Source organism: Puntigrus tetrazona, chromosome 17 (genome assembly GCF_018831695.1).
Source record: "Puntigrus tetrazona isolate hp1 chromosome 17, ASM1883169v1, whole genome shotgun sequence".
NCBI lineage: Eukaryota > Metazoa > Chordata > Actinopteri > Cypriniformes > Cyprinidae > Puntigrus > Puntigrus tetrazona.
In genome coordinates this window covers 2,273,068-2,299,229 of record NC_056715.1, presented here as the reverse complement: position 1 = coordinate 2,299,229, position 26,162 = coordinate 2,273,068, and the positions used below count along the sequence as shown (strand labels likewise).

The 26,162-nt window shown below is 36.9% G+C and overlaps 1 protein-coding gene across 4 annotated transcripts in view; it reads right to left on the bottom strand.

The window, feature by feature from the left end:
- LOC122362283 (neuronal PAS domain-containing protein 3) overlaps nt 1-26,162 on the bottom strand; it is a 272,325-nt gene that overhangs the window by 156,069 nt on the left and 90,094 nt on the right. For all 4 annotated transcript variants that reach the window (XM_043263690.1, XM_043263691.1, XM_043263692.1 and 1 more), the window contains one exon: nt 22,200-22,444. In XM_043263690.1, coding sequence (XP_043119625.1) covers nt 22,200-22,444 — 245 coding nt within the window. The remainder of the gene's footprint in view (nt 1-22,199; nt 22,445-26,162) is intronic.

Below are 26,162 nucleotides of genomic sequence, written 5' to 3'. Positions count from 1 at the left end.
CGAGGCGTTTGCAGCAGAACGAAGCTGAGTTCCAGCACAAGACGCTGGTCTGTATTTTAAACGAGCCTCAGATGAAGAAGTTCAAAGGAGTGTTTTTTGAAAGCGGCGTTTCAACAGTTTGCTCTCAAGCAGCCGTGAAGCCAAGAGCTGCAGCCTGGGCTAAACTCGGCGTTTAGAAGCGCAAGACCCTCGTAAAGCGCCTTCTAATCGTGATGATTATGTGAGCTGGAAGCAGATAAAACATGTCATTGTTTTTGAGCTGCATAATTCAATGGAAACAAGCAGGGTGTTGCTGAATACACACTTTTTTTTTTTGGCGTTATTTGATGGTGACACAAACAATATCCAGCTTTCATCTGATTCCCAGGTTCATTATAAGCCGCTGTGAAATGTGAGAGAGTGGAGTCGAAACAGCTGACCACAACAAAGCATGTCTGCTGTTTAGTCCAACTTTCAAAACTTGATAGATTTAGGTTTGTTAAAACAGACATTTACATTACATTAATCTGCAATAATCTAAGACAAGTGATATAATTTTATTAATTTATTTGCTTGTATCCGAACTAAATGACATTATTTCATTTTGCGTTTATATATTTTTGAATTTTTTTATTGTATTTTTCAAAAAATCGAGAGTCATTCTTATTAACGTGAAAACATTTGAAAAAAAAAAAGTAATGTAATCTGATCCCAGAATTTAAAAAAAAGAATTCCAGATAATACAAGAAACCATGATGCATAAATACTGTGATAATGCAATAATATTTTCCAAAATATGATAATAAGTTAAATATCACACTTTAATACAGGTTTTCGTCATTACAGTACGGAAATCTCTCTTTTTTAGTACTTCAGTGATTAATTTGGAGGTGAAATAATTCTTAATTATAATAATAAGCGGTGGCACACAGCAAAAAAAGTCCTTACACATCTATATCTGTGTTTGCATCATATAACTATCAAAGCATTATATAATACATAACAGTGGTTAGAATTATTCATTACAATGTGCATTACAAAGCATAATTAATTGCAGTAATTGTTTTAAATAATAAATGGTACGTAAAAGCTTCAAGCGAAGCCGTACCCAATACACTTCTATGACCTTATTTTTTTTCCTAAGATTTGTCAAATTGGGCCAGGTTTCGGTGAGATCGATCCGCAGGGGTCCATCCCACACACAGCCCCTCTTTTTACTCCCTGTAAAATCCATGTTCTGCTCCTGGATGCTGGCAGCTAATAAAACACACTGCATTTTAGAGATTTGTTTGGTCGAACAGTTGGAAGAAGACAAACCGCAAATGTTTACCAGGTTCCCTCTCGAAAGGGAATGGTCGGCGCCGCCTTTTGAAGTAAATAAATTCGGCTTATTTCCATGTTTGCACACACCCTCCCGCCTTGTTTGCGCTCGGACCAACAAGTGCAGTTTACACCAGATTTACATTTAAAAGGGGCCCCCGCGTGCAATGTAAAATAAGTGTTGATTCGAAGAAATATCAGCTGTGAAATCGATTGAGGCCGCGCGGAGCTCCCGAGCGAGCGCGCCGCGGCCGGCCTTGGCCTTTCCAGCCGCACACACGGGCTACTTCAAAAGCCAATTAGTGTGATTTCACATTCCCCCGCAGCTGAATAATTTCATGTAATTTTCAGCCACGCTGGATGGAGGCCAAGTTTGTTGGAAAGCACACGTCGGCCCCCGCCGCCGCCGCCCCGGATTCCTCATCCTCGGCCCCCTTGTTTTTACCCCTGTGCTTTTCCTTATGCATTCGGGATCATTTGGAAATCTTGTCGAAACGCGGCGCTCCTAATTACACGCGTATCAGCACATGCACTGTCCGCGTTACCCAGCTCCGCTGCTCCCACCGGGCCGTGGTCACTTGCGGCCTCACACACACACACACGCGCACACACACCTCGCACTAATTTCATCTTAGCGCTGGGCTGTCAAACATCTCCCCTGTCTGAGCACTTTTAATCGATTAGCTGAATGTCTCTATAATACATCAGCAGCTGGCAGGCAGAGGGGATTCGGCGGTGAGACAGTTTAATTACTGTACCTGTGTACCAGCACAAAAGCAGCCGTTACACTGATGCTACAACAGCCCTCCAGCCCACATACTCACTGTACACACCGCACGTATGATAATACAGCACAGCTGCGGGAGACTGTAGAACTACTCAAACCTGCTTAGCCAGCAAAGACCAGCAATCCACTGTAGACTGGTTTTGTTGCTTAAACTGTAAAATCTCAGTAAATATAACAGTTCATTTTATATATGTTGATCAAAGACAGAAAGGGTTTAAGCATAAAAACAACAAGTGTAACACTGCTTAAAAATGTTGTTTTTCCACCCCCAAAAATAAAACGGTTTTTGTTTAATCAAATTTTAGTAATTTTTTTTTTTTTTTTTTTTTATTCTTAGTTTTTCATGAGCATAAAATAAATATGGTCCATTTTTCCCTAATTTATGGAACTAAAACATAAAAAAATTTCATTCAGTGTAAGAATTTTGTCAGGCATATTTTATATATTTTAATATGTGCACCTTTTTTTACATAAATATTGTGTTACACTGAATGTAACATTATTTCAACCAAATTTCAACATTTTATTCACCAAAATCTTATCTGAAACCTTAAAATTAGATACTTCACTTACATTTATTGTGCTTTCTATGGACATAAAATCACTTTTGTACATTTCTTTTGATGCAGACATCTTGACGTCTTGCGTGCACACACACACACACACACACACACAATTACACTTTCTTTTATTTCCACAGACTACGTCTGTTTGCAAAGCACACTGCTTCCAATCACATTTTCTACAACTGTTTTGAATCGACTTACATGCCATGGTGAGGTTTAATTAATTATGGACGAAATAAATAAACTAAAATAAATAAAAACTATTTTCAAATAGATACTTTGTCAAAGAATAAAACAATTTCTTTATAAGTTGCTGCACATATAACATATACAAACTAACCCCTTATTTAATATGAAGGAAAATATCAGATCTATACAGGTGGAGCTGGGGAAGGTGAAGGTTTCCTGAAACAGCAAGCACTAGTATTTTAATGTTGATCAACAAGCTCATTGGTTGCCGACATGAAAAGAAACCAATCAGCTTCGTCATGTGAGATTATCAGAGTTATATAGGCCAGCGCCATCTAGAGTTTCATGACAGAACTTTCCATATGCCATGTACAGTGTTGGGCATATTATTTTAGAAAAATAATTAGTTATAGTTACTAGTTACTTCTCACAAAGAGTTACATTAAAAGTAACTATTACGTTATTAATAACTTATGAAGGTGTCCCCAATATTAAATATGTTAAATGAAATGGACACTAAAATAAATTATTATTATCAAACATTGTACACTAACCTATTTTTATGTGTCTGTGTGACAATGTGAGAGACACCTATGAAATTCAGTATTATTATAAATATTATCAACTCTATCCACACACATAGTTGTAATAGCATTATAATATTATTTTATTTATAATTTAGCATTATAAGATGACAGAACTTAGCAATTATAATAACCATGTCTGCATATTTGTCATGTTGACTGAAGCTTAAGATTTGTGGTGGTGTTTAAGATATTTTTGTCATTTAGTGTTTGTATAAAAAGGCGGAATTCAATAATTATTTATTGAATTCAGACCAGGGACGACAAAAGGTGAGCGCCAGCCAATGAGATTGTTGCTTGCGTATAAGTCCCGCCCCCTACCAAAGACATTGGCGGTTCTTAAAAGCGAAGGAATTCCAAAGTAACGTTTAAATGTAGCATCCATTCAGACGAACTGAAAAAAGAAATTATAGGCCGCATTTTATTATCCGTAATGATAGCGTAATGTAAGGTTAGTAACACTATTTATTTATAATCACTGGTCATGTATATATACAGGAAAATGTAACTATGATAATGGCATGATCCTAGTTTAACTGGTCACTACGTAAAGTATGTTTTCATTTTCAAGTTGAACAATCCTAAAAAGTCTGTGCTGCTCACATTGAAATCCTTTTTCTGACAGATAAATCCACCTGCTTGGGTGAACCGCCCTTGGAAGCCAAGCCAGAAGCGTTTCAAACGGTTAAACAGCAAACTCCATATGAAGCAAATCTAAATCTGCGCCCCGTCCAGCGTCTTCCTGCGCCAAAACGACGTCCTGAATATCCCCCTGTTCTATAAATACATCCTCAAGTCAGGTTTGCTTTTTTTTTTTTTTTTTTTTTTTTTTTTTCCTCCCTCCGTGTCTTTGAAGCATAAATAATGACTAACTAAAAGGGCTGAATCATTCGGGACGAGCGCCAGTGATTGATATGTGTAGAGGCCATGAGCCGACTGCATGAGAGAGAGAAACGACAGTCCATTTTAGAAAGTGTCTACCGAATTGATTTAACAAGTTTAATGTGTGCATCAATGTGGGCCTATTACTGGTTGTAAGCCTCAGTGATGCTATTTGTTCGACTGGCAAAAATACTGCTCTTTAGAATGAGTGTATTAGGTCTAAAATTGCAGAGAAAACCCCATTACAACTTTATTGCTGGTAAATTGGAACCAAACGTTGTCTGTATTTCAATTATTGTGAGTTACCCGGGAAATAAATCGATTTTGTATAGGCTCAATCACATAGACAGTGATGAGAAATGCTTTATTACACTCTGGCAACCCAAGGCTAGTCTTTTGTTTTTCCCCCTTAGCAATTTTCAAGAAATTGTCAATTAAGGACTTTCTCGTCTCCTTTTGGCTTCTAGGAACGTCTCCGTCCGAGGAGGAGAAATCACTGAGCGTTTTGTATTGCGGGGTGTTATTCTCACCGCTTGTTTGGGTTTTAAATGCTAATGTCGCCCCTCCTACGGCCCTGTGCCACAACACAACTCGCCCACTTGGACACGGTGGGTAATCATTACCTGATTCTACCATCATCATCTGAGTTCTCAAACCACCACAAGAGGCAGCAAACAGGCAAATGCCTCGGCCTTGGTGTAAACACAGTTACAAAACTACATTCCATCCGTTTATTATATTCTGAAAAATCAAAGCACTTGTTATTATTGCTGTGAAGTTACCTAATTTACCTAACACATAATTACCATATTTCTAGCGAAGCAAGTAAATTAAAGGAATAGTTCACCTAACTTGCGGGTGGATAGGGGCCGTTATTTTGAAGCTACGTAAATTACTGTGACGTAAAACTAACCTATATGCCTTCAGGGGGACTTATATACAGGGGGTTTTATAACTAAAATATAAATAAGTTCCGGTTTCTTGGCTAACCTATGATTAATTGAATCAAAAGTCAGACAAGAAGCCGGAAGTCGTCCCTCAGTCAGCCAGTCAGTTATTAATGTTATGATTTCATCTGTCAATCTGCTTCAGAGGACATCCCCCCCGAAGGTGTATAGGTTAGATTTACGTCGCAGATATATCCGATTTACCAAGCTTCAAAATAATGGCCGCTATATATAAACCAGCATTACCAAGCTCGGAAGAGCCAGGATAAATTGTTTAAAAACTCTGACTGTGTTCATCTGAAGGAAGAATTATACAACTAAAATATGGAGTAATTTTCCATTATGGGTGAACTATTCCTTTTACAAAAAAATTACAAATTGTCTCATTAAATAATGAATCCCAGTGAGTAATGGTGTATTGCAGTTAAATGATGCAAAAAATAAAAATAAAAATAAAAATAATAATAATAAAATAAAATACTGCAAAAATAATATAGCTCTAAAATATTTAGAATCATTTAGTGTAACAAATAAACTAATAATTTTTATCTAATAATGAACTCAAGTGAGTAGGGGAGTATCGCAATGAAATATTGCATCTAAAATAAAAATAAATAAAAATAAAGATTTTTTCTAAATAGCACTGAAACATTTAGAATTAGAAGTCTACATTTAGAAAACATTTAGAAGTCTAATCAATAAACAAATACTCGTTTAGTGAATAGTGGCGTATTGCAATGAAATGCTGCATCTAAAATTAAATAAAATAATACAAAAAAATCTAATCAAATCAAATTCTGCAAAGATCTTAAATAGCTGTGGTACAGTTATAGTTGTTTATAATAAATTCCAATAAATAGTGGTGAGATGTTATGAAATCCTGCATAAAAATACAACTACAATATTATATCAAATTATTACTACTTTCTAGTTTAATAGTCAAATCTATAAGTCCTTCAGAATATACAGTTTTAGAGAACCTTGTCCGACTTTTCTAAAACAAAAACATTTCTAAAATATGCAATTCATTAGTTTTCATGTAAACATACGCATAATGTTACACAGCAATGCCCTCACAGTGTATTTAATCAAGTATTAAACATAATAATTTCAAACGGGTTTACAGGAAACTGTATCTATTCTTCCAAAAATGTGCTAAACTTCGCAGAACACCCCGAGACGGTCATAACAACAAAAAAAAGCTAATGTTTTGGTTTGAGACGTTCTCAGAAACAAGCCCATTTCTGAGCACTAGCGCAAGTGTGAATGAAGCAGTCAGACGATACACTGGGAGGAAGTGGTTTATATTACACAGACCCCGCAGACACAGCCACAACCTCACATTCATGCAATGCAAATTCGAATCAACAAACACAGAGGGAGAAAAAAACTCACTATGGCAGAGTTTAATTAAAGGATCTGCATAATTTGAATCCTTTAAAAAGAGAGAGAGCGAGAGACGGGACAGGACGGGACAGAAAGACGAGATCAGTGCTGCCTTGAAGTCGATATCATTTAATGACATCAGCTCTTTTACAACACCGTCTGAGGCGGCAAGCTGCCACGACACATGGACGACGCGGGAAACGCTGATCTCGTCTCCGTTAAGACCGACGCGGGGTTCCCTCGCTCTCATCCTCACAATTAACGCTTACGGTCTCAGCTAAGATGCATCTTGTTGGGATGAAGTCCAAACAAAACAGAAAAGAAGAAAAGAGCGGCATTATTAATCAGCTGAACATGCTCCTCTGACCTGCTCAAAACAATGTGAATCCAGCCTGAGGATTTACGCACAGTTTCCTTCAGCTGTAATTGGCTTGGCAGCTTAAGAGCTGATAGGAAGTGAACGACTGGATGTGTAATACTGCTGACACTACTGACACAACACACCTCTGTCCTCCAAATCTATCAGCTGGACATACAGGGCTGCGGCTCTACTACAGCTAAAGTACTCCCAAATAGCGCCTTATGTTAGTTTACAACACAATATAACACACAATAAGTCTATTTTATAGTCGTTTGATAAGTTTTACTGGAATATTCCCCTTATTGGACAAAACACATGAGCAAAAACCAGGACTCAAACTGGCTTCTTCAAACCCCACCCCCTAGTCTCCTATTGGTCGACATAGAGATAGCCCCGCCTTAAATAAACACCATTGGTCAAACCGGTGTTGCTATTTCAGGCTGGATGCTTCTCTGTTGCGGAAACAACTATTCTTTTTGAAGCGATCTTGTATGGGAAGGTAAAAATAGTATTAACCAGTATTATCCTAACTTGAATTTAATCTAATCAGATCACATATTTTTTTAAAACTGCAAAATAATTAAATAGATAAATAAATAAATACAACAAAAAAATACATCACAAAGGATGAGAGTAAGCCCAACCCCACATTTTAGAATGATAAAGTTTTATATATGTTTAATATACTTACTACAGCACAATATATATATATATATATATATATATATATATATATATATATATAAGCAAATAAGAAAAACCCAAACTCAAAAGGATGCATATTCAAAAAAAACTCATAGATAACTTTACTATTGAACCAATCGTTGCAGTTAGGCTGTGATTCAATAGACTCTAAACAAACTCACAAGTGTGCCTGAGTTTATTACACTTATGCAGTGCCACAGAAAGTCTCTTCAAATCTATATTTCATTACCAGGCCACAGGAAAGTCAGGAATTCTAATTGTGTCGATTTTGACTGGCTGCTCGTCTTATTATCTGACGCAGGAAATGTACGCATTCAACAGAAAGAACGGATAAACTAATCTCGGGTCATAGAGAACTGATAAAAGGTAAATGAAGTAATTTTCTCTGAGCTTCTGTCCAACCGAGATTTTCATAGCAAGGACGTCGCAACAAGGAGAAGTCGGTGTTATTTCTAATTACTTAAAGCAAGCAACAAATTCAATCAAACGCTGCTAGCGATTCGGCGAGGGACTTCAAACGCAGGCTCCCATCAAGAAGCTACTCGTGGTGAGAGCTTCTGCTACCAAAAACAATGAATTTCATGTTTTATTCATGCGTACATATACATTCTCATTAGTGGCGGCCACTGTGTGAAGACAGATAGTGTGATTGAGTGGGGATGGGGGGGGAGGAAGGAGCCACTGTCGAAGGCCTTGGGCGATCTGTTGATTGACTGGGCTCCGGTCCCAGCGGTGGTGACCGCCAGGCTCGGTGATGGACACACACTGGAGAATGAATCTGAGCTAGCCTGCAGCTGGGTTGTGCGTCTGGACTCCTTAGTGGCTCCGCAGATTGACCTAATGCGAGCCCACTGGCCAAACGGCACCGGGGTGATCCAAGTGTGCTGCGTGACATGCACAGGGCACAGGAATGCTGGGAGACGGAGTGCTTGCTGCTTCTGCTAGGGTTAGAATAACACTATGCGTTCACGTGCGTTCGCTAAGTTGACAACTGCATTTAAAATACATTAACGTTTAACCAACACATTGCTTTTGTTAAATGAAATACGCTTCAACCAGCAAAATTAAAATTTGTTATACCTGTGCTTCACATTTTTGGTAACTAAGGAGACAAAAGCACATATTAGGTCACATGCTCTCAAGGCTCCATAGAATAGACTAGAAAATACATATCATTTTTAAAGCACTTTTATAAAAACAGAGACATGTGTCATGCAGAGCTGACAAATTCCTATCAAGGGATGCATATTTTGTGTTGCAGGTAGCATTTATGCACGTGATTTAGGTTCATTTTTGTAAGACAGAGAGACAAATCTGGACTTGTTTCAGAAATTATTGATAACAGTGATATGAGTGCATCAGAAAATCAGGTTGTGGTAATAAAACAAATAAAGAGAGGACCAATGAGGATAGAAGGAATGAGCGTGAGGGCAGTGATGAAGAGTAGGTTTTTGTGGAAGTCAGGCATTTGTGTACATTATTGTAAACCGGTTTGAAAGATGTGATCCGTACCATAACCAGAGGTCAGGAAACACTAAAAACAAGAGTCTTGTTGACTTGTTGCTAAGATTTGAAATTCCAAGACGAAACACAATGTTAAAGCTGTTTTAATGCTTTTGGAAAAAAATAAGACATGGGTTTTAAGACAGTGAAATTGCATCCGAATTCGTGTCAAGTTTTAGACAGTTTACTGTTTGAGTTTCAAATCAAATATAGCAGCACAAGGAAAAAATGTTCATAAAGATGTTTTATGTTTTTTTTAAACAGGAAGACCTCTTTTTCAGATAGTGAAAAAGCATTTAATTTTGTATGTTTCAAAAATAATTTACCATAATGGGACAATGTTGTATGCCTAAAACAAAGGTCAAAGGTCAGGCGAAGAAAACAGAGATTTTACTGAATATATGTAAAATATAGTCAATTATTTTTTAAGCTGCAAAATCACAATTACTACTATTTAAAAGGGTCATCGGGTGCCCAAGTTGATATGATATTAAAGAAAAGTCTATAACATACTTTGATTAAAATCAGCTGTTTTTAGCAAGCCATTCTAGTTCACGTTGCTTTAAATGCTAATGAGCTCTGCTGACCCCGCCCCTCTCTACTGTGGATTCACGAGCAGACTGTAAACCTCCGCAAAACTGGTTAACTAGCACTAGGCTTCTTTTGTAGATGAAGCTGGATCATGAATGATTTGCACAAACATGGACGCATTTATTTAGATCGGCGATCAGTACATTCCCTTCAAAATTAAAGTAACGTTCCTCCTCTGTGTCTTCAGCAGCTCGGATTTTAGGAGTAAATGCTATATTCATTGCTATATCCAACAACTAAGTGGAGGAGGTGTCAAACGCTGCAGAATTGCAATTTGACTGTAAAAAAATAAAAAGAAGTTCATGCACTGTTGTTCGAAAATTTGGGGTTGTTTTTTTATTATTAATAGTTTAAAATGCACAATAAAATAATTAATAGTGGCAGAAAAAAAACTGGGAAAGTAGCATTTTTTTGCATTCTTTAAATTTGGTCAATTTCATTCAAATTCCATGTTATACGCTGAAAGGAAGGCAGTTTACAATTCTAAATGTTGCTACTTGGTTACATGAACACGGAATGCGATTTTAATGCAGAATGAGAATCGCCATCGAGAATTTGAGCAGAACAAGGGTTCAACCAACTTTGCTGTTGACCCTTTCTTAGCCAACCCCAGTGTTAAAGCAAATTCAGCATCACAACGGTAATGCGGAGATGAGAGCGAAAAATCCTAGACCGTCGGGGCCGCTATCAAGTGGTTTATTATAGATATTAATGAATAATATGGGTGAGCGAAAACTGTTAGTCATGCGTTGAGATAGCAATAGCTAAATGTTTCACGCATGAATCGGTTGGTTTTTCAGCCAGCGCCCGAGTCTCTCGACCTCTCCGCCTGCGGCTCGCTCCCAGCTCGCCTTTAAATGCTAGAAATCCATTGGTTTCGATATGAAGCTCTTTGTGACAGCAAGTAAACGGAGTGATTAAGCTGGGCGAGGGCTATTGAGGGGCAGAAAATGGTGTGATTAAATTGGATGATTTGGGTGAGTCATTTGTGTCCTGTGAGAGACAAACAGTGTTGAGGCCAGACACCTCCATGACCTTCCTCTGAAATCTTAACCGCCTTTACACTTCACTGCAGACAAACAGCAAACCACAACACAGTGTGGGAGAGCGGACTGATTACCAACCACTTTGGAAGAGAATATGAAATCAAAATTTAGCATCATCTTCATAGATAATAATAATAAATATACAGTGCTGTCAAACAATTAATTGCAATTAATCGAATCAAAAATACAACTTTTCATTTACATAATATATGCGTGCGGGCTATGTAATGTCAAAAAATCATTTTTTGATGCGCATGAAATCAGTTTTAACGAGTTTACATTATCTCAAAAATACCATTGACATTTATACAGACTCAAAGCCTCATCTCCTGAGCCACTGCACAAAGGAACTAAATATATCCAACACAATACATCAGTGCAAAATAAAGTTTATTAAAGTGCATTTTCTCTTCTACGAATGCAGTTCCGACTTTTTATTTGCTGTATGTGTATGTTTATATATATATATATATATATATATATATATATATATATATATATATATATATATATATATATATATATATATATATATATATATATATATATATATAAATATATATATACATACATAATAAATATAAACAATACAGATACATAATATGTAAAAAAACTTTTACTTTTAAATTTGATCTCTCTCTCTCTCTCTCTCTCTCTCTCTCTCTCTCTATATATATATATATATATATATATATATATATATATATATATATATATATATATATATATATATATATATATATATATATATATATATATATATATATATAAAATTTAAAGGCTTACAATTAATCCTTTAGATTTAAAGGTGGTGTTTTTTTGTGTTACATTTTTTTTTTCTGTGCCAAAAATACATATTACACATTTTCCTTGATTTACTAAATGTACCCGCTAAAATGTCATTCCATGTAACAATCTTGTCAAGAATATTTACAACAAAAATCAATTTATGACACATTAAAAGACTAATTACTTTCACCTCAAATACTACTTAGTTGTAATTTTACATTCAATTTGCCCCTATCCTATTTGACAGTAAAAGCATGTTTTTATATAAATATTGTGTTACACTGGATGACAAAAATTTTGACGTTTTATTCTCCAAAAACTTTTTTAAAACCTTACTGACACTTTACTTACACTTACTTTACATACTTACTTTACTTTATTTAAAGTGCTTTCTGTGGACATAAAATAACTTTTGTGAATTTTTTTTAATGCAGACATCTTAACACCTTCGACCCATATATAGCACGATCAATTTTAATGTAGCAACCCTTTGCCGTTTTAGATGTTAGGGTCGTTTCTAAGGGGTTGCTATGCAGTTGCTAGGGTGTTCTAACAGTTTGGTTATTGAACTTAAGTCTTCATGTTCCCATGTCTCTCTGCGCTGCAAACACAAAAGAAATCACAGAGCACGGTGAAGTTTTAAAAGCAGGATATCAAGGAATTATTTTTGACGTTTTGATTCGTGCAAGCCTATAAAGCTCTATGACAACTTGGTTTAATTATGAAATATATTACAGCTGCCGTAGTCGAGCCAATTAAATTTGATTGGATACTTTCTTTATTCAACAACCTCTTTTCATGTCATTCTAATTTACTGTCAAAGCAGCCTGAATATTGGAAACTAAATTATTTACTACAGCCCATAAGCCAATAATGTTCCATTTGTCTCGTACTGAGAGAGTCTACACTAACAAGATTATTAAGGACATTACTTGTAATAGTAAATGCCCTTCACTTTATTTGAGGCTCACGCTGTGCTTTCAGACGTTCCACTTCAAAAGAGCAGCACTCAGAAGACTGTCAGCGGCCGGTGGGAGACGCTCAGGTATGGCCGACAACCCAAAAAAAATAAAACGGAGGATTAAATGATAAGCAGGCAAAATCAGTTGAAATCAAATGAAATTTAAAGTGCCCATATTATGTGTTATGAAAGGTTTGTATTTTGATCGTGGGAGTACCAAGCATCAGGGTGACATGCATGCAAGGTCAAAAAACACTTTCACGCGTTTCTTTTTACCTTATTTGTTCAGAGACTCTCAAACAATTCGTTCCGTTTTCCAAACCCCTCCGGGGATTGGTCGATTTCGTTTAAAGCACTCGAAAAGACCAACAGGTTGCCGGGCAATATGCTAACGTTTCATGTTGACGTCAACATAAAACGACTTGGGACTCGTTACGATGATTCAGAGTCGACTCTTTCTTTTGAGAGACGTTAACTTTACGCAAGGTGCGCTTTCGGATTTAAAACTTCGCACGATGTTTTCATTCGCTAGTCACACGCTGCATGAAAGGTCGTTTTCAAAAATCCATAACAGGGGCACTTTAAAACCGGCATTCAGGCCCTTTTAAAACTTGCATCTACAGAAACCACTCCCCTAGAAAAAGCGGCCGGTACCGCGGAGGTCATTTGTAATACTTTGTGAAGATATTAGCCGCAGCCGACTACAGGTTCAATCACGGCGCTGGAAAACGAGGCTCTCCGTATTCATTCCGACTGTCTCTTGGATTCATTTCTCCATTATTGGCCTGTTTGCAATAGGACTAATTACCAGCAGGCCGACGAGAGTCGAAGCACTCTGCCTATTCGTCAGCGCAAAACACCTCTATTTTTAGCGGAGAAACAATAATCATATTCTCCTTCCGCCAGGAAATCTGCAGTGTTGTTACTGAGGAAATACAGCCCTTTCTGAAAGTAAACACACACAAAGGCCGACCCGGAGCGTATACAAATACACGCCGCGCTCCCGAGCGAAGCCATTGGGAAACTTAAGGCACCCTGGAGGGCTGTCTCACGCTGGCGCTGCCAACATTGGCTTTGTTGTCTCCATTCAGAAGAAGGATAGACCATTAAAGAGCATAGTTACGCTCAAATATATAGCGGAGTCGCGATTAAGTCTCAGCCTGAACGGCGAGCAGGAATCGCACCTTGCATAGAGAATCTCGCACAAGGGGAATGTGATTTAATAAGGAAATAACGGCCTCGTTCTAGCAATTAACTGCATTTCTTTGGCTCCGTTTGATTTAATGTTAATCAATTCACGGCAAGACAAAGTATGTACAGTTTTTTTTGCTGTTATTAAAACACATTGTTTGACAACAACGCTCCCTCAAGCTGTTTTCGCCTCACGAAGCCACAAAAATAAAGGTGTACGAGTAATTGTTTCCATGGCAATTACGACTTTCTTTGGTGTGCGTCGGAAAATAAAGAAAATAGCATAAACATGCCCACAGCCTCAATGCAGCCAAAAGCAATTTCCTCTTCTAAATTTAGTTATGCAAAGCCTATGGGCATCATCAGCATTTAGTAATTAGTTTTATAATTACTGCTGTTTTGCTCACTGTCATTCAATTTTTCTTACACCACGACTGGGGAATGGAACATCTCACACTCACAGCTGGGCAAATTACCATCCATTTATAGAGTGAAGGATATCGGCGAGGGCTGATTTTTACCCGTGATGCACGGCTCCGAGCGGCACGGCACCTTTGAGCCTGCCATTTTCCACACAGTCCAGAATGCCAGGGAAGGGGGGAAAAGCACTTTTTCACTGTTGTGAGGGTCTATTGTGATGCAAACAGCATTAATTCCCTCATTACCATTAACAATGAGTGTGGCACGCTGGTCACCCGGATAGAGCGCTTTAATCAATGCCCTGCTCTCTGCCAACCTGCTCCGCCAAAGACCCCCTTCACATGAGGACGTTAAAGTGACTGCTCCATCACTTTGTGAGCTGGTCAAAGCCTTTAATGAGATCACGCTGTTGACTGTATGATGGTTTGATATGCTAATCTATTAGGGGTGCACAGGTGGCTATTTGGGGTAGTTGTAACTGATGCAAATAATGCAACTACATTTCGCAGTAGTTTTCCAGAAACAAAAATGGTTAAAACAAAAGCAGACCTTTTATATTAGTGCTGTCATATAATAGCATTCAAAATAAAAGTTTTTGTATATATGTGTGTATGTATATGTGCGTGTATGAGTGTGTACATTTATGATGTGTATATATATATATACAAAAATGTGCATGTATATATTTGAGGTTAAATATATTTATATGTGATACAATTTGTATGATGTATGTTTGTGTCTTTGTATATACATAATAAATTACACAGTACAGACATATATATTGTAAACGAAAAACTTTTATTTTGGATGCAAGTAATCATTTGACATCACTAATATTATATATAATTTCAGTCAGCTTGCTGTACTTTAAAAATGACAAAAACACTTCACATATAATAAACCTTTAAACAAAAAATTTAATAAAAGCAGAAAAATATCAAATACAAAAATGATTACAATTTTAATAAAAAATATATACACACACACACACACACACACAATTAAATTAAATACTATTAAATAAAAAAAAAAATCACCTCAAGCTGTATAATATCATATAATATCTCATATCTGATCATTTTAGTCAATCATTTTATTCCAATGAAGGAAAAAACATACTGATAAATAAATTAATAAATAAATATAGCTCAAAATATTTTTCCTTTTTAGCTTGTGATGTAGCTAAAAGACTGGTTAGACTGCACTTCTGTATCTTCCTGTAGTTGAACTAACACAGCACAGCTTTGCAACAAGGTCATGGGTTGGCTTTCCAGGAAACAAACGCACCAATAAAATGTACACGGTTACTGATTAAATGCATATTGATTGTAAATGCGTGCTTGTAAATGGGAAGCTACAGTTTTAAAGCAGAGAAGGGCGGTCTGAAACAGCATGAAGCTCACGGGTGTAGCTAAATGTCAGGCGTGAAGAAAACGAGACGTCAAAGATGTAGTGCGGGGGAGAGGAGGGGGAGTTCTCTTCAAGGTCTCTCCGAGTTTATTGATGAAATTATGCTAATTGGGACAAGTACACGGACATTTGGCTGCTACTCCGGAAAAGCATGTCGTTACGTCAAAATAAAAAAAAAAAAATGAAGGAAACTTTTTATGACTGACTAAACTTCAAGAGAAGCCATTATGCTGGTTAAATCGCGTGAGTTTATGAGGTGCCGAAGGACAGCATCCCAGAAGACGGGCCGAAAACATGCAAACGAAGAAAGGAGATGATCACGAAATCTTTTTTTTCCTTCAATATAAACAAGAGGCTTGAAAAGCAGGAGGTTTGGGTGCGTTGGGCTGACTGACACATCTATGCGATGCAGCAGTCACCAGAGATCAAACGCTGATAACCAGCGAACACACGGCGGCTTCCAGCGCTGCCTCTAATAAAGACAGCGGGCCGCCGCGTCTCAGGTATTAATCACACACAACAAAGCACTGTGTGTTTCTGTCAGTATGTTCCACGCGCTTCCACTGACTGCTGAATAGATTAGAACCCCACTGATGAGAAAACCGCCAATACAAACAGGATGTTTACAGTAGAACGCCACAACCACCGAATAAACCCACACCTGAAGAAGCTACGGCGCAACACATCTCAGATGCCTTCATAGGGTCTTAGTTAGTTGATTTACGTCTTCCGCCATTTTGGAGAGTACTTAAGAACGGAAATGATGGAAGACGTAGCCGAGGGGAGAAGAGTAAATTATGCCAATTTTTGTTTTCTTGGCAAAAATAAAAAAGCATTGTCTTGGTGTCGCAAAACTGAGGTTGAGTCTCTGTTGTTTTACTGATGTATTTACTATGTTTCTGGACCTGGAAACATTTCAGTTGTGTTTCTGTCTATGGAGGGTCATATAGTCTAATATCTTTCTTTGTGTTCCGAAGATGAACAAAGTATTTAATGAACTAACCCTTGAAGAATCACTATTGTCTCTTGGAATTTCTAAAGACCAATAAAAAAATAGTTTGTGGTCGTTAAGATTTTTTTTTTTTAAAGGAATAAATACTTTTATTTATCAAGCATGTGTGAAACTGATTAAAAGTGACAGTAAAGGCATTCATTTCTAATTTCACAAACAAGTTTTATGTTCATTGAAGAATCATAAAAAATGCATGATTCATTAATAAAAACCATTATTAATAATTGAGCAGCAAATCAGCATATCAGAATGATTTCTAAAGATCATGCGAGACTGAAGACTAGATTAATGATGTTTAGAATTCAAAAACATGAATCTTACTTTTCAGTGTTAATGTACATCTATATAGCAACAGTACAGCTATAAAACACATTTGGATAGAATACGAATATGAACATAATCGTAGGGTCTCCCGAACCTCCATTTTCTTTCCATATGATCTCACCATTATCTAAGAGAAACAATTGAGTTTTTATTTACGAAATTAACACTACTATTAATTGAGGATCCATTATATTGATTACAAATGTCACAAAATATTTCTATTTCAAATACATTCTTTTTTTGTGAACTTTGTTCATCAAAAAAATGCAAAACTATTAATTTAATAATAAATATTAAATACCAGCTATAATTGATAACTGAGCAGCAAATCACCATATTAGAATGATTTCTAAAAAAATCATTAAATCTTGAACAATAGCTGCTGCTTTGCATCATAAACTCTTTTTTTTAATGTGTAAAAATGTTTTTGATCAAATAAATGAAGTCCAAAGTTTGGAGTCAACAGTAAGAGTATACGGCTATGAAATAAATTTGCATAGAACATGGGTATGAATTAGATCTTGGGCAATGTTCAAATTGAGAAATTATTCGTAAATGCCTCCATTTCCTCTCCGCTGAATCTCATCGCCATCTAAGAGAAACAACTGAGTCGTTACGGAGATCTCGTTTGTGATTTCTCTCCCTGTGGGCACCGGCGGTGCATAAAAAATAATTTCGAATTTCACTCAATTAATTCCCCTCCGTTAATATCAGTCTCCGAGCAGCCGTTGGCGCAAGATGTTTACGCCCAGGGTGATTAAGACGGAGAAGCGAGTTTTTGACATTCCGACGGAAAGCTGCTATTTCGCAAACATTTCAGCCCATTTGGAATTCCTTCCCGGTGATCATAAAAGGACAACTGGCATATGTGTCCTCGACTCGGCGGCTAACTACAGGCGCAAAACGTGTCAATTGTGCAGGCAGCGCAGTAGAGTTTGGGGGTGTGCGCTTGGTGAAGTGTGGCATTTTGGCGACTGCTCGCTGCTCTGCATGCATGAATAATGAATGCACAGGTGGTGGAGGGGGGTCAGGGGCCCGCGCCATCCTCCAAACAACAGAAAGGTCATGCTTGTTTGTGCAGTGTCCTTCAACAGATGTGAAACGCTTCTGACAGAGACTAGCAAATTTCGGTTAAAACGCTCCAAAAAAATTAGTTGATGGGTCAATTACGGTAAAGGTCAACAGGCGCGAAAGGAGAGAGGCGGCTAGCGTGCGACTTATGATAATAAATCAACACTTGAGAATCGGAGGTCAAATTCTTTCAGTTGCGATGCCAGTAATGCGGCCGGCTTTTATTATAGATAAAGGCCCGAGTTCTACGCTTTGTCGCCCTGCTTTTGCATTCAACAGAAGGTGGCTTTGTTTTAATGATGTTTGGCGACTCTCCACCGTACAAATGGCAGCTCCAAATTGTTCTTTATACACACGGACGCGAACAAACTGGAAAAATGCAGGTGGATTTTCCTCTAAGCATTCCGATTCGCATTAGATTTGCCGAACGACACTGCTCGGAGATTTCCCAAAAGGTTAAGATCATCAGTTATTATGTAGAAACAGCATACAAGAAGTCAACTTGATTTTTTATCCATTTCATGGTAAATATTGTATAATAACAGCGGCGGCGGCTCCGTATCTGAGTTTGGGGAAATTGCATGATCCTTCAAAAATGATTCTAATATGCTGATTTCGTGCGAAAGGAACGCTTCTTATTATCAATGTTGAAAGCAGTTGTGCTGCTTAATATTTCCATGGAAACTGGGATGTTTGACTAGTAGTGACTAGTTCAAAATACACTACTGATGTGAAATAGAAATCTTTTGTAACATTATAAATGTATTTACTCTCACTTTTAGCTGATGCGATGCATCCTTACGAAAAAAAAAGCAGTAGTTAATTGAATGAATGTTTATTTTTTTCTTGTATTTGCCATTTTTTCTTTATTCACACAGACATAAAAAAATAAAACATAAACATGCACATAGATTTTCTTTTAAAAAGTCAACTTGATTTTTTTTGCTCTTTCTTTTAACATAAAATATTTATATATCTAATATGCAAAGTCACTGGGAATATTTGGTGGAAAGTGGGAATATAAAGAATGTAAAGTTATCTTATTAAACACTAAAAATGTCACATTTGATCAATTTTGTGCATTCTTTTCGAATAAAAGCATTCATTTCTTCAAAAACATTAATGACGCCAAACCTTTGAGAGCTTTTGTATGTTTCTTGTGTTTGATACGGTTCTCTTATTCACAGAAACATTAAAAAAAAAATCGGAGGTAGATTTTCTTTTAAGCAAAGAATCATTTTTGATTCACGTGAGATTTGCCAAACGACACTGTTCGGAGATTTCCCAAAAGGTTACAATCATCAGTTATTATGTAGAAATGCCTCACAAGAAGTCGACTTGATTTTTTCTTCTTCTCACAGCAAATACTGTATAATAACAGCAGCGGTGGCTCCGGATCTCTATGTAAAGTCGCTGGGAAATTGCCTGGAAGTCTGCACTGACAAATGAACCAGCTACTTCCAGGCCGGGGGGAAACAGTATCGTTTTCCTCCGGCTCACCTTGACTGGTGCACACAAACAATCGGAAGGAGAAACGGGCCCTGCCCTCTGAGCTCCGGGTCTGATGCAATAAGTCACCATATGCTCATATTAGCATGCTCTGCATTATGGCGCGCGGCGCGCCTCCCGGTCAACTGTACGCCAATCAAAACACATGCACCTCTTTTAGTCTAAACAACAATCCGGCAGGAGTCAGCGGAGGATGGGGAGAGAGAGCTGTGCCGCTGTAGGTCAGCCTCATCTCCTCGCTCCGATCGGAAAATAAACAGAGATTCATGAGCTTGGAGGAATCGGGAGCGGGGCTGAGTATCCATTAGCTCTAGCGATGCAGAGCGGCAAAACGGGAATCGATAACAGGTTCTGTTCGAAATGTAGTGCAAATAAAATGGGCCGCGCTACTGATTCAATTCAAACGGCTGCTGTCAATGAGATGGAAGGACACAAAGAGCCTCTCGTTGTCCTGGAGGGTTTGGATTCACCTTGCTGAGCGTTCATTAATACATGGGGATGCGATGCACTTTATTCATTTCCTTCGCTTACATCATTTCCTGCACCGCATGTCGAGCACGTCGATGTCGGACGTGGAAAAAGGCAACAGTCCTGCGAACCGGCTCTACGCCGAATTATTCACCATATACATTTTCTCATTAAAATGCATGCGCCTCTTCAAAGCGAGACAACAATGATACCATCTGTTGTGTGCCGGCCGGAATACACAGAACAAAGACGCTGAAAACTGCAACAATTTATGTTGCCTCTCACAACATTCATGGTATTACAGCCATGCCAAATGTACAGTAAATAATTCACACTTAAGTGCAAAGTAGCTGTGATGAATTATATGAAAAGAATTAACAGAATGGATTATATATAATGTAACATATAAAAATATGCTAAAGTTATAATAATAAAGAATGCAGAAAAATAATTTTTAATTAAAAATAATAAATTATAAAATAAATAGTGTAAAATAAATTATCAAGAATTATCAAGAAAGAGGTTAGTAATTAGTGTAAATAATGATAATTATATATATATATATATATATATATATATATATATATATATATATATATATATATATATATATATATATATATATATATATATATATATATATATATATATATATATATATAATATATATATATATATATATATATATATATATATATATACACAGACATACATGTGAACTGTAACGATTGAAAATATTATTTTGTCTTTTCGACAGAAACCCAGGTGCAAATGCACTGATAAAACCCGTAGTAAATGAGCATCATCTCTTTTAAATATTACATTTAGCCACAGCAGTCAAATATAACAAGAAGAGCAAGTATCGAGCGCATCTTTTTTATTTTCATTGATCCCGACTGCATCCTTTATCACCAACCAATTAGCATTAGTTGATTAACCAGGCCCATTACTCACCTAATCGTTACAGTCCAACTAAGAATCCATAGTTACTGTTAAATCTATAGGCTGCTTCAGCGTACTGACATTCGTAACTAATTAGGCTTCTGTAGGGCATGACACGGTCTTGTTTATTTATAACCGACAGCTATTTTTCTTCTCGAGCCTGTAGTGCAGCAAACTCCAGTCAGAAGGGAGCGAGTTATGACTGTTCTGCACATCTCACTTGATTTTTTTCACGTATATCCAGAGTTTTATCGTCTGCTTCCTGTTCTTGCTGTTAACCAAAAGCACTAAATGATGATCTGCTGTTTTTGTGTACTAATCACATCAACTAGTACCTCAGTGTGTATAAACCACTTACAATTACTCTTAAAAAAGTGATTGTCCACCCAAAAAAAGCATTTTGGTCATCATTTATATAATGTCCAATTCCAAAGCTAATTTTTCTTTGGAACAAGAAAATAAGACATTTGAAGAATGATGGTAACGAATGGTTTAGGGTTCCATTGACTTCCATATAATGTACAAAACTTATTATGTGAGTTAACAGGAACTGAAATATAAGAAATGCATAAAGGTTTGGCACAACATGGTGAGAATAAACGATGACAGAATTTACATTTTTGGGTGAACTTCCACTAAAGGAAGACTTGCAGGCCAGTCTGTTGAATAAAACAGAATTTGCAGCTTGTATATTTATTAAAAAGTACATTCATTTCAAGCTGATTTGGTGTCAGCAAAAACATTTAGTTTGTTGTCGCTGTGAAAAAGCTTAGATGTGCTTGTTTTATTATAAAATTATTAATAATTTAGAATGAATAAGTCATAGAATTAGACGTTCTCTAGACAGCCTGAAGTTAAAGTAAAGCAGCTAGTTACTTAATTATTTTTTGTGTTATGATATTCTAAATATGTGTTATGAGCAAGGTTACAGTTAACTAAAACTAAAACCATAGAATTAACTCATTTCAGCGTTGCCAAATGGCAAAAAAACAAGGCAGAAACAAAACAAAACTGTTAAAACTTTAGCTTCAATTAAAATACAAAAATGTTTCTAAATATAAACTAAAAAAAACATAACATAGCATGTTGCCTGCGTGCTTACTATCATTGTAAGCGTTTTAGCGCAAAAGCGTTTTCCCATTCATTAATATACACTGAAGAACTTGAAAATTATTATAGTATTTAATATTCGGCATCCATGTTGAAAAAGCACTGTAACACAGAGTAAAAGGAGTCCACAGTAGAAAGCGTCTTACCTTTGACTGAGGTGTTGGGTGGCGGTCCTTCGATGCGCAGGTTCCACGGCGGGTCTCCCTGGTTGGCGAAGTCCCTCATCTTAAGGTAGCTGATGGTGAGGCGGATGATGGAGGCCTTGTCCAGCTGGCTGGTGATGGCGCCGGGGAGCGGAAGCATCTTTGCCAGCTCGTAGAACTCGAAGTTTTCCTTCCCCCGGCGCGAGCGAGCGGCGTCACGTGACTTCTCCTTCCTTAGAGCCTGCAACCTGACAGAAACGCAAGAACGACGGTAACATAAACATCTACTGCTACTCCAAACCTGACAGACTTTGCTTCCTGGCTTGTGACTGACAAAACTTCAATGCTTTATACATGAAGTACTTAAGGTTGTGAGGCGCCAAGAGACGACGTCCCAGAAGACAAACCAAAACTAGGGGAAAATAGAAAGAGATGATTATGATTATCATTTCTTTGTCTATCAAGCGGTGAGATAAGAATTCAGCACTGTAAATATACTCTAAAAATTATATTGGAATTGAGCCCGTTTGCTTTCCAAACACATTCTGTAGATCTGGTTTTACTTTGGGCATGTTATTGAGCTACTAAAATGTTTCTCTCATCAAAATAAAATAATTCTCTACACCTCAAAATTGCTTTTTCGTTTGACATCCCCAATTTCTTTAATATTTTAGCCCTTTTATGCCAAATAAAACAGAAATGATTATTAAAATTCTTTTGTTTCAAACCTTGCATGTCCATGTTACAACCACAGAGGTCAAAAGAGAAAGCGCCAAATTCTGTGGTGTAACTATTATTTAATTTAAAAGTTAAACAGGTTGGTTTTAAACGGGACATGACGTACTGTGGCGATACCATGGTACAGTGAAGTACCAAAGTACATCACCATTTAAAGGTTTGAGGTCAGTGCGATTTTTTAAGATGCTCACAAAGGCTGCATTTATTTGATTAAACATACAGCCAAAAAAACAACAAATATATATATAATGTATATATATATATATATATATATATATATATATATATATATATATATATATATATAATGTATATGTATATGTATATATATATATATATATATATATATATATATATATATATAATGTGTATATATATATATATATATATATATATAAATATAAATGGTGAAAACAGTATAAAGCATAATACATGTTACTTTTCAGCATTCTTTGATAAATAAAACCGCTTTTATTTGACACTGAAATCTTTTGTTACATTATAAGTGGCTTTACTGTCCCTTTTAACCAACTAAATGCATCGCTGATAAACAAAAATATTACTTTTCACTGACCTCAAACCTTTAAACGGCATATTGTATATACAGTTATATGATTCATATACAAGAATGCCATATAAAACATGTTATTAGTGACGGAAAAACCATGCTTACTATTGATAGATCCAATAAAATTAGCTTCTATTCATAATACAGACATGTAACAGGGTTCACCGCTATTGTAATTTGTAGCAATATATCCCAACATGCCTTTCTGTTTTCAACACTGCTTTTCCCATCCAAACAAAAGGCCCAGGAGAGACGGTCTGTAACTGAACTCAATAGCTGCGCGGGGCTCTTTGTTATCGACTGTATATAGTATCAAGAGCACACCTCTGTGCCAATCACAGACGGGGCAGGCATCCGCGCTGTTGTGGCGCTGGGCCGCAGCAGGCTAAAGTTGCAGTCACACCGACTTTGTTGTGCTTCGTCGAGAGACCTCAGCTCAATTGATTCAGTCATTGGAATCCAGAAGTGGGTCGAAGTTGTGATTAGCTTTGGCCCGGGGTCTCGTGAGACGCCCCTGTGAATGACTTTCATTGCTGCCTTTTTACCACAGACAGACGGCCAGCCAGAAATCTTCTTTCCCCCGCCAAGCGCTCAAACAAAGAGTAAGAAACACAATGCTAACCTCACCTGCATCTGAGCTAGATGGAAAACGCCCAAAATATACGCTAGCTCTCCCCACGCATGCCTGCACAAAACAATGATTTATTATAAATTATGACTAGCGCTCCTAAGTGTTTGTTTATTTTGAATCGGGTGATTTACAACTGTGCATTTCTTTGTATTTATCTCCTTCGGATTAAAATGAGTCCTTTTCTGGCAGCAACTGCTACAGTAGCAGTTTAGCATAGCGAAAGCGACTGGCGAGGCATCTTTAAATATAATAAAACACTGGTGTAAACACTGTATGCACTGCAAGAAAATGTGATTACAGTCTTTCTGCTTCAAATTCTCTACTAATCTGCCGAATTCTTGGTAATTATTTGTGAAATTTACTAGCATTTTGTGAAGATCTGATCTCATCATCTTCCAGACTGTCTGGAATGACGAAGAAACAAACAAACCGAGACAGACTAAATCCAGAAGAACTGTGCTAACATCCCTAATATGTTTTAAGAAACCAACCTGCAAAGCTACATGATAATATGCATCAAATGTTGATTTCATTTAGTTGATAGAATACAATTGATAAAGAAAATAAACACTTTATTTTAGGGTCTCTTAACCAGTAGCTTATAAGCATCCATATTACTCAAATATTAGCCATTTATTAGTAGCAATTAAGCACATATTAATGCCTCTGCATCACTAAATTTAACAGCTACCTTACTACCTGTTAATATGCATCAAATTAGGATTTTATTAAGAGTAAAGACATAGGTAATATTGGATAAGTGTTTCCTATTCTAAAGTGTTACGAAAATAGATATTACATTTATTTTAGAATGAGAAAAACCAAAGTAGCTTTGCAGCTTGTCCAAAATATAAATGCATCATCTGAAAGTGCAAATATAAACTTTAGGTGTAGACGGTGGCTTCATTAACTATAACATAAGCAATGAAGTTTTAAGATATCACAATGCATCACACACGTTCATCATAGGCAGCATAAGGTGCAAAACACAGATTATTGGTTTATTTAAAGCCGAAAAATATGCACTGTACATAAAGACTACAGCATATGGTAATTTGTAAAAAGTGTTTTTTACGGTAAACTACAGTCACAGCAGAGCAACAGTTGTGAAGAAAATGAGCAAGTTAATGTTAACGTTTATAAAGTTTTAAAAGTCAATGTTTTCGACTTAATGGTGCATACTACTCTAAAAAACTGAAATGTATTCAAATGCACATAAATCAGATTTTCAATCACTTAAAGCACAAGTAGATCTGCATGAAGTCAGTGTATTGGCTAATAACACGCACGGCACAAGCTCTCTGGTGTTTACAGTCTCGGCTCTCTGGTCCAAGGTTTGAGTCTACTGATTTATGATTTTCAATCAAACAACTCACAACAGCCGCTTTAATGCTTCCAAAACACAACTGCCCACTTTCTGTAGCGTTCATCATGTCAAGCCATTCTGAATTAAGTCGGAAATAAATCAGCCCAGAGCTTCTGCGTTCCCCGTTGGCCGACATTTAGATTAATTTTTTACCACCATAAATGCTAAATCAGTTATAGCAAGTGCCGAAAGATGGGGAGAGAAGAATGCCTTGATGGATGAAAAACGACTGTTGGTGGAGAAGAAAATCAGCGGATATTGTCTCCACATTTTATCAACAAACAAAAAGCAACATAAAATATGAATCAGAGCCGTGCCACAGAACGCAAACATATTCCGGAGTGCTTAATCTAGTAATTCTCTCTCTGCTTCCCAAGAAACTTCCAGCAAAAAAGCCCAATTACCTCTAAAAGAGCAGCAATGACGCCTCGCGCAGATCTAATGCTACAGTCGCAGATGCCGTGATCAATTTTAATCCTGTATGAAAATATCATTTCACCAGCAGATATGGATTGGCTCCGATCCTTTGCATACGAGCGATGGATTTCTATTCTCAACAGTGTGGAGCGGTTCTGCACAAGAATAAAAACACCATTTGATGGTCTGCTGCTCAGACGGTATATAAAGCCAGTCGTAATGGTTGTTTGGATGCAAAGTGCAACA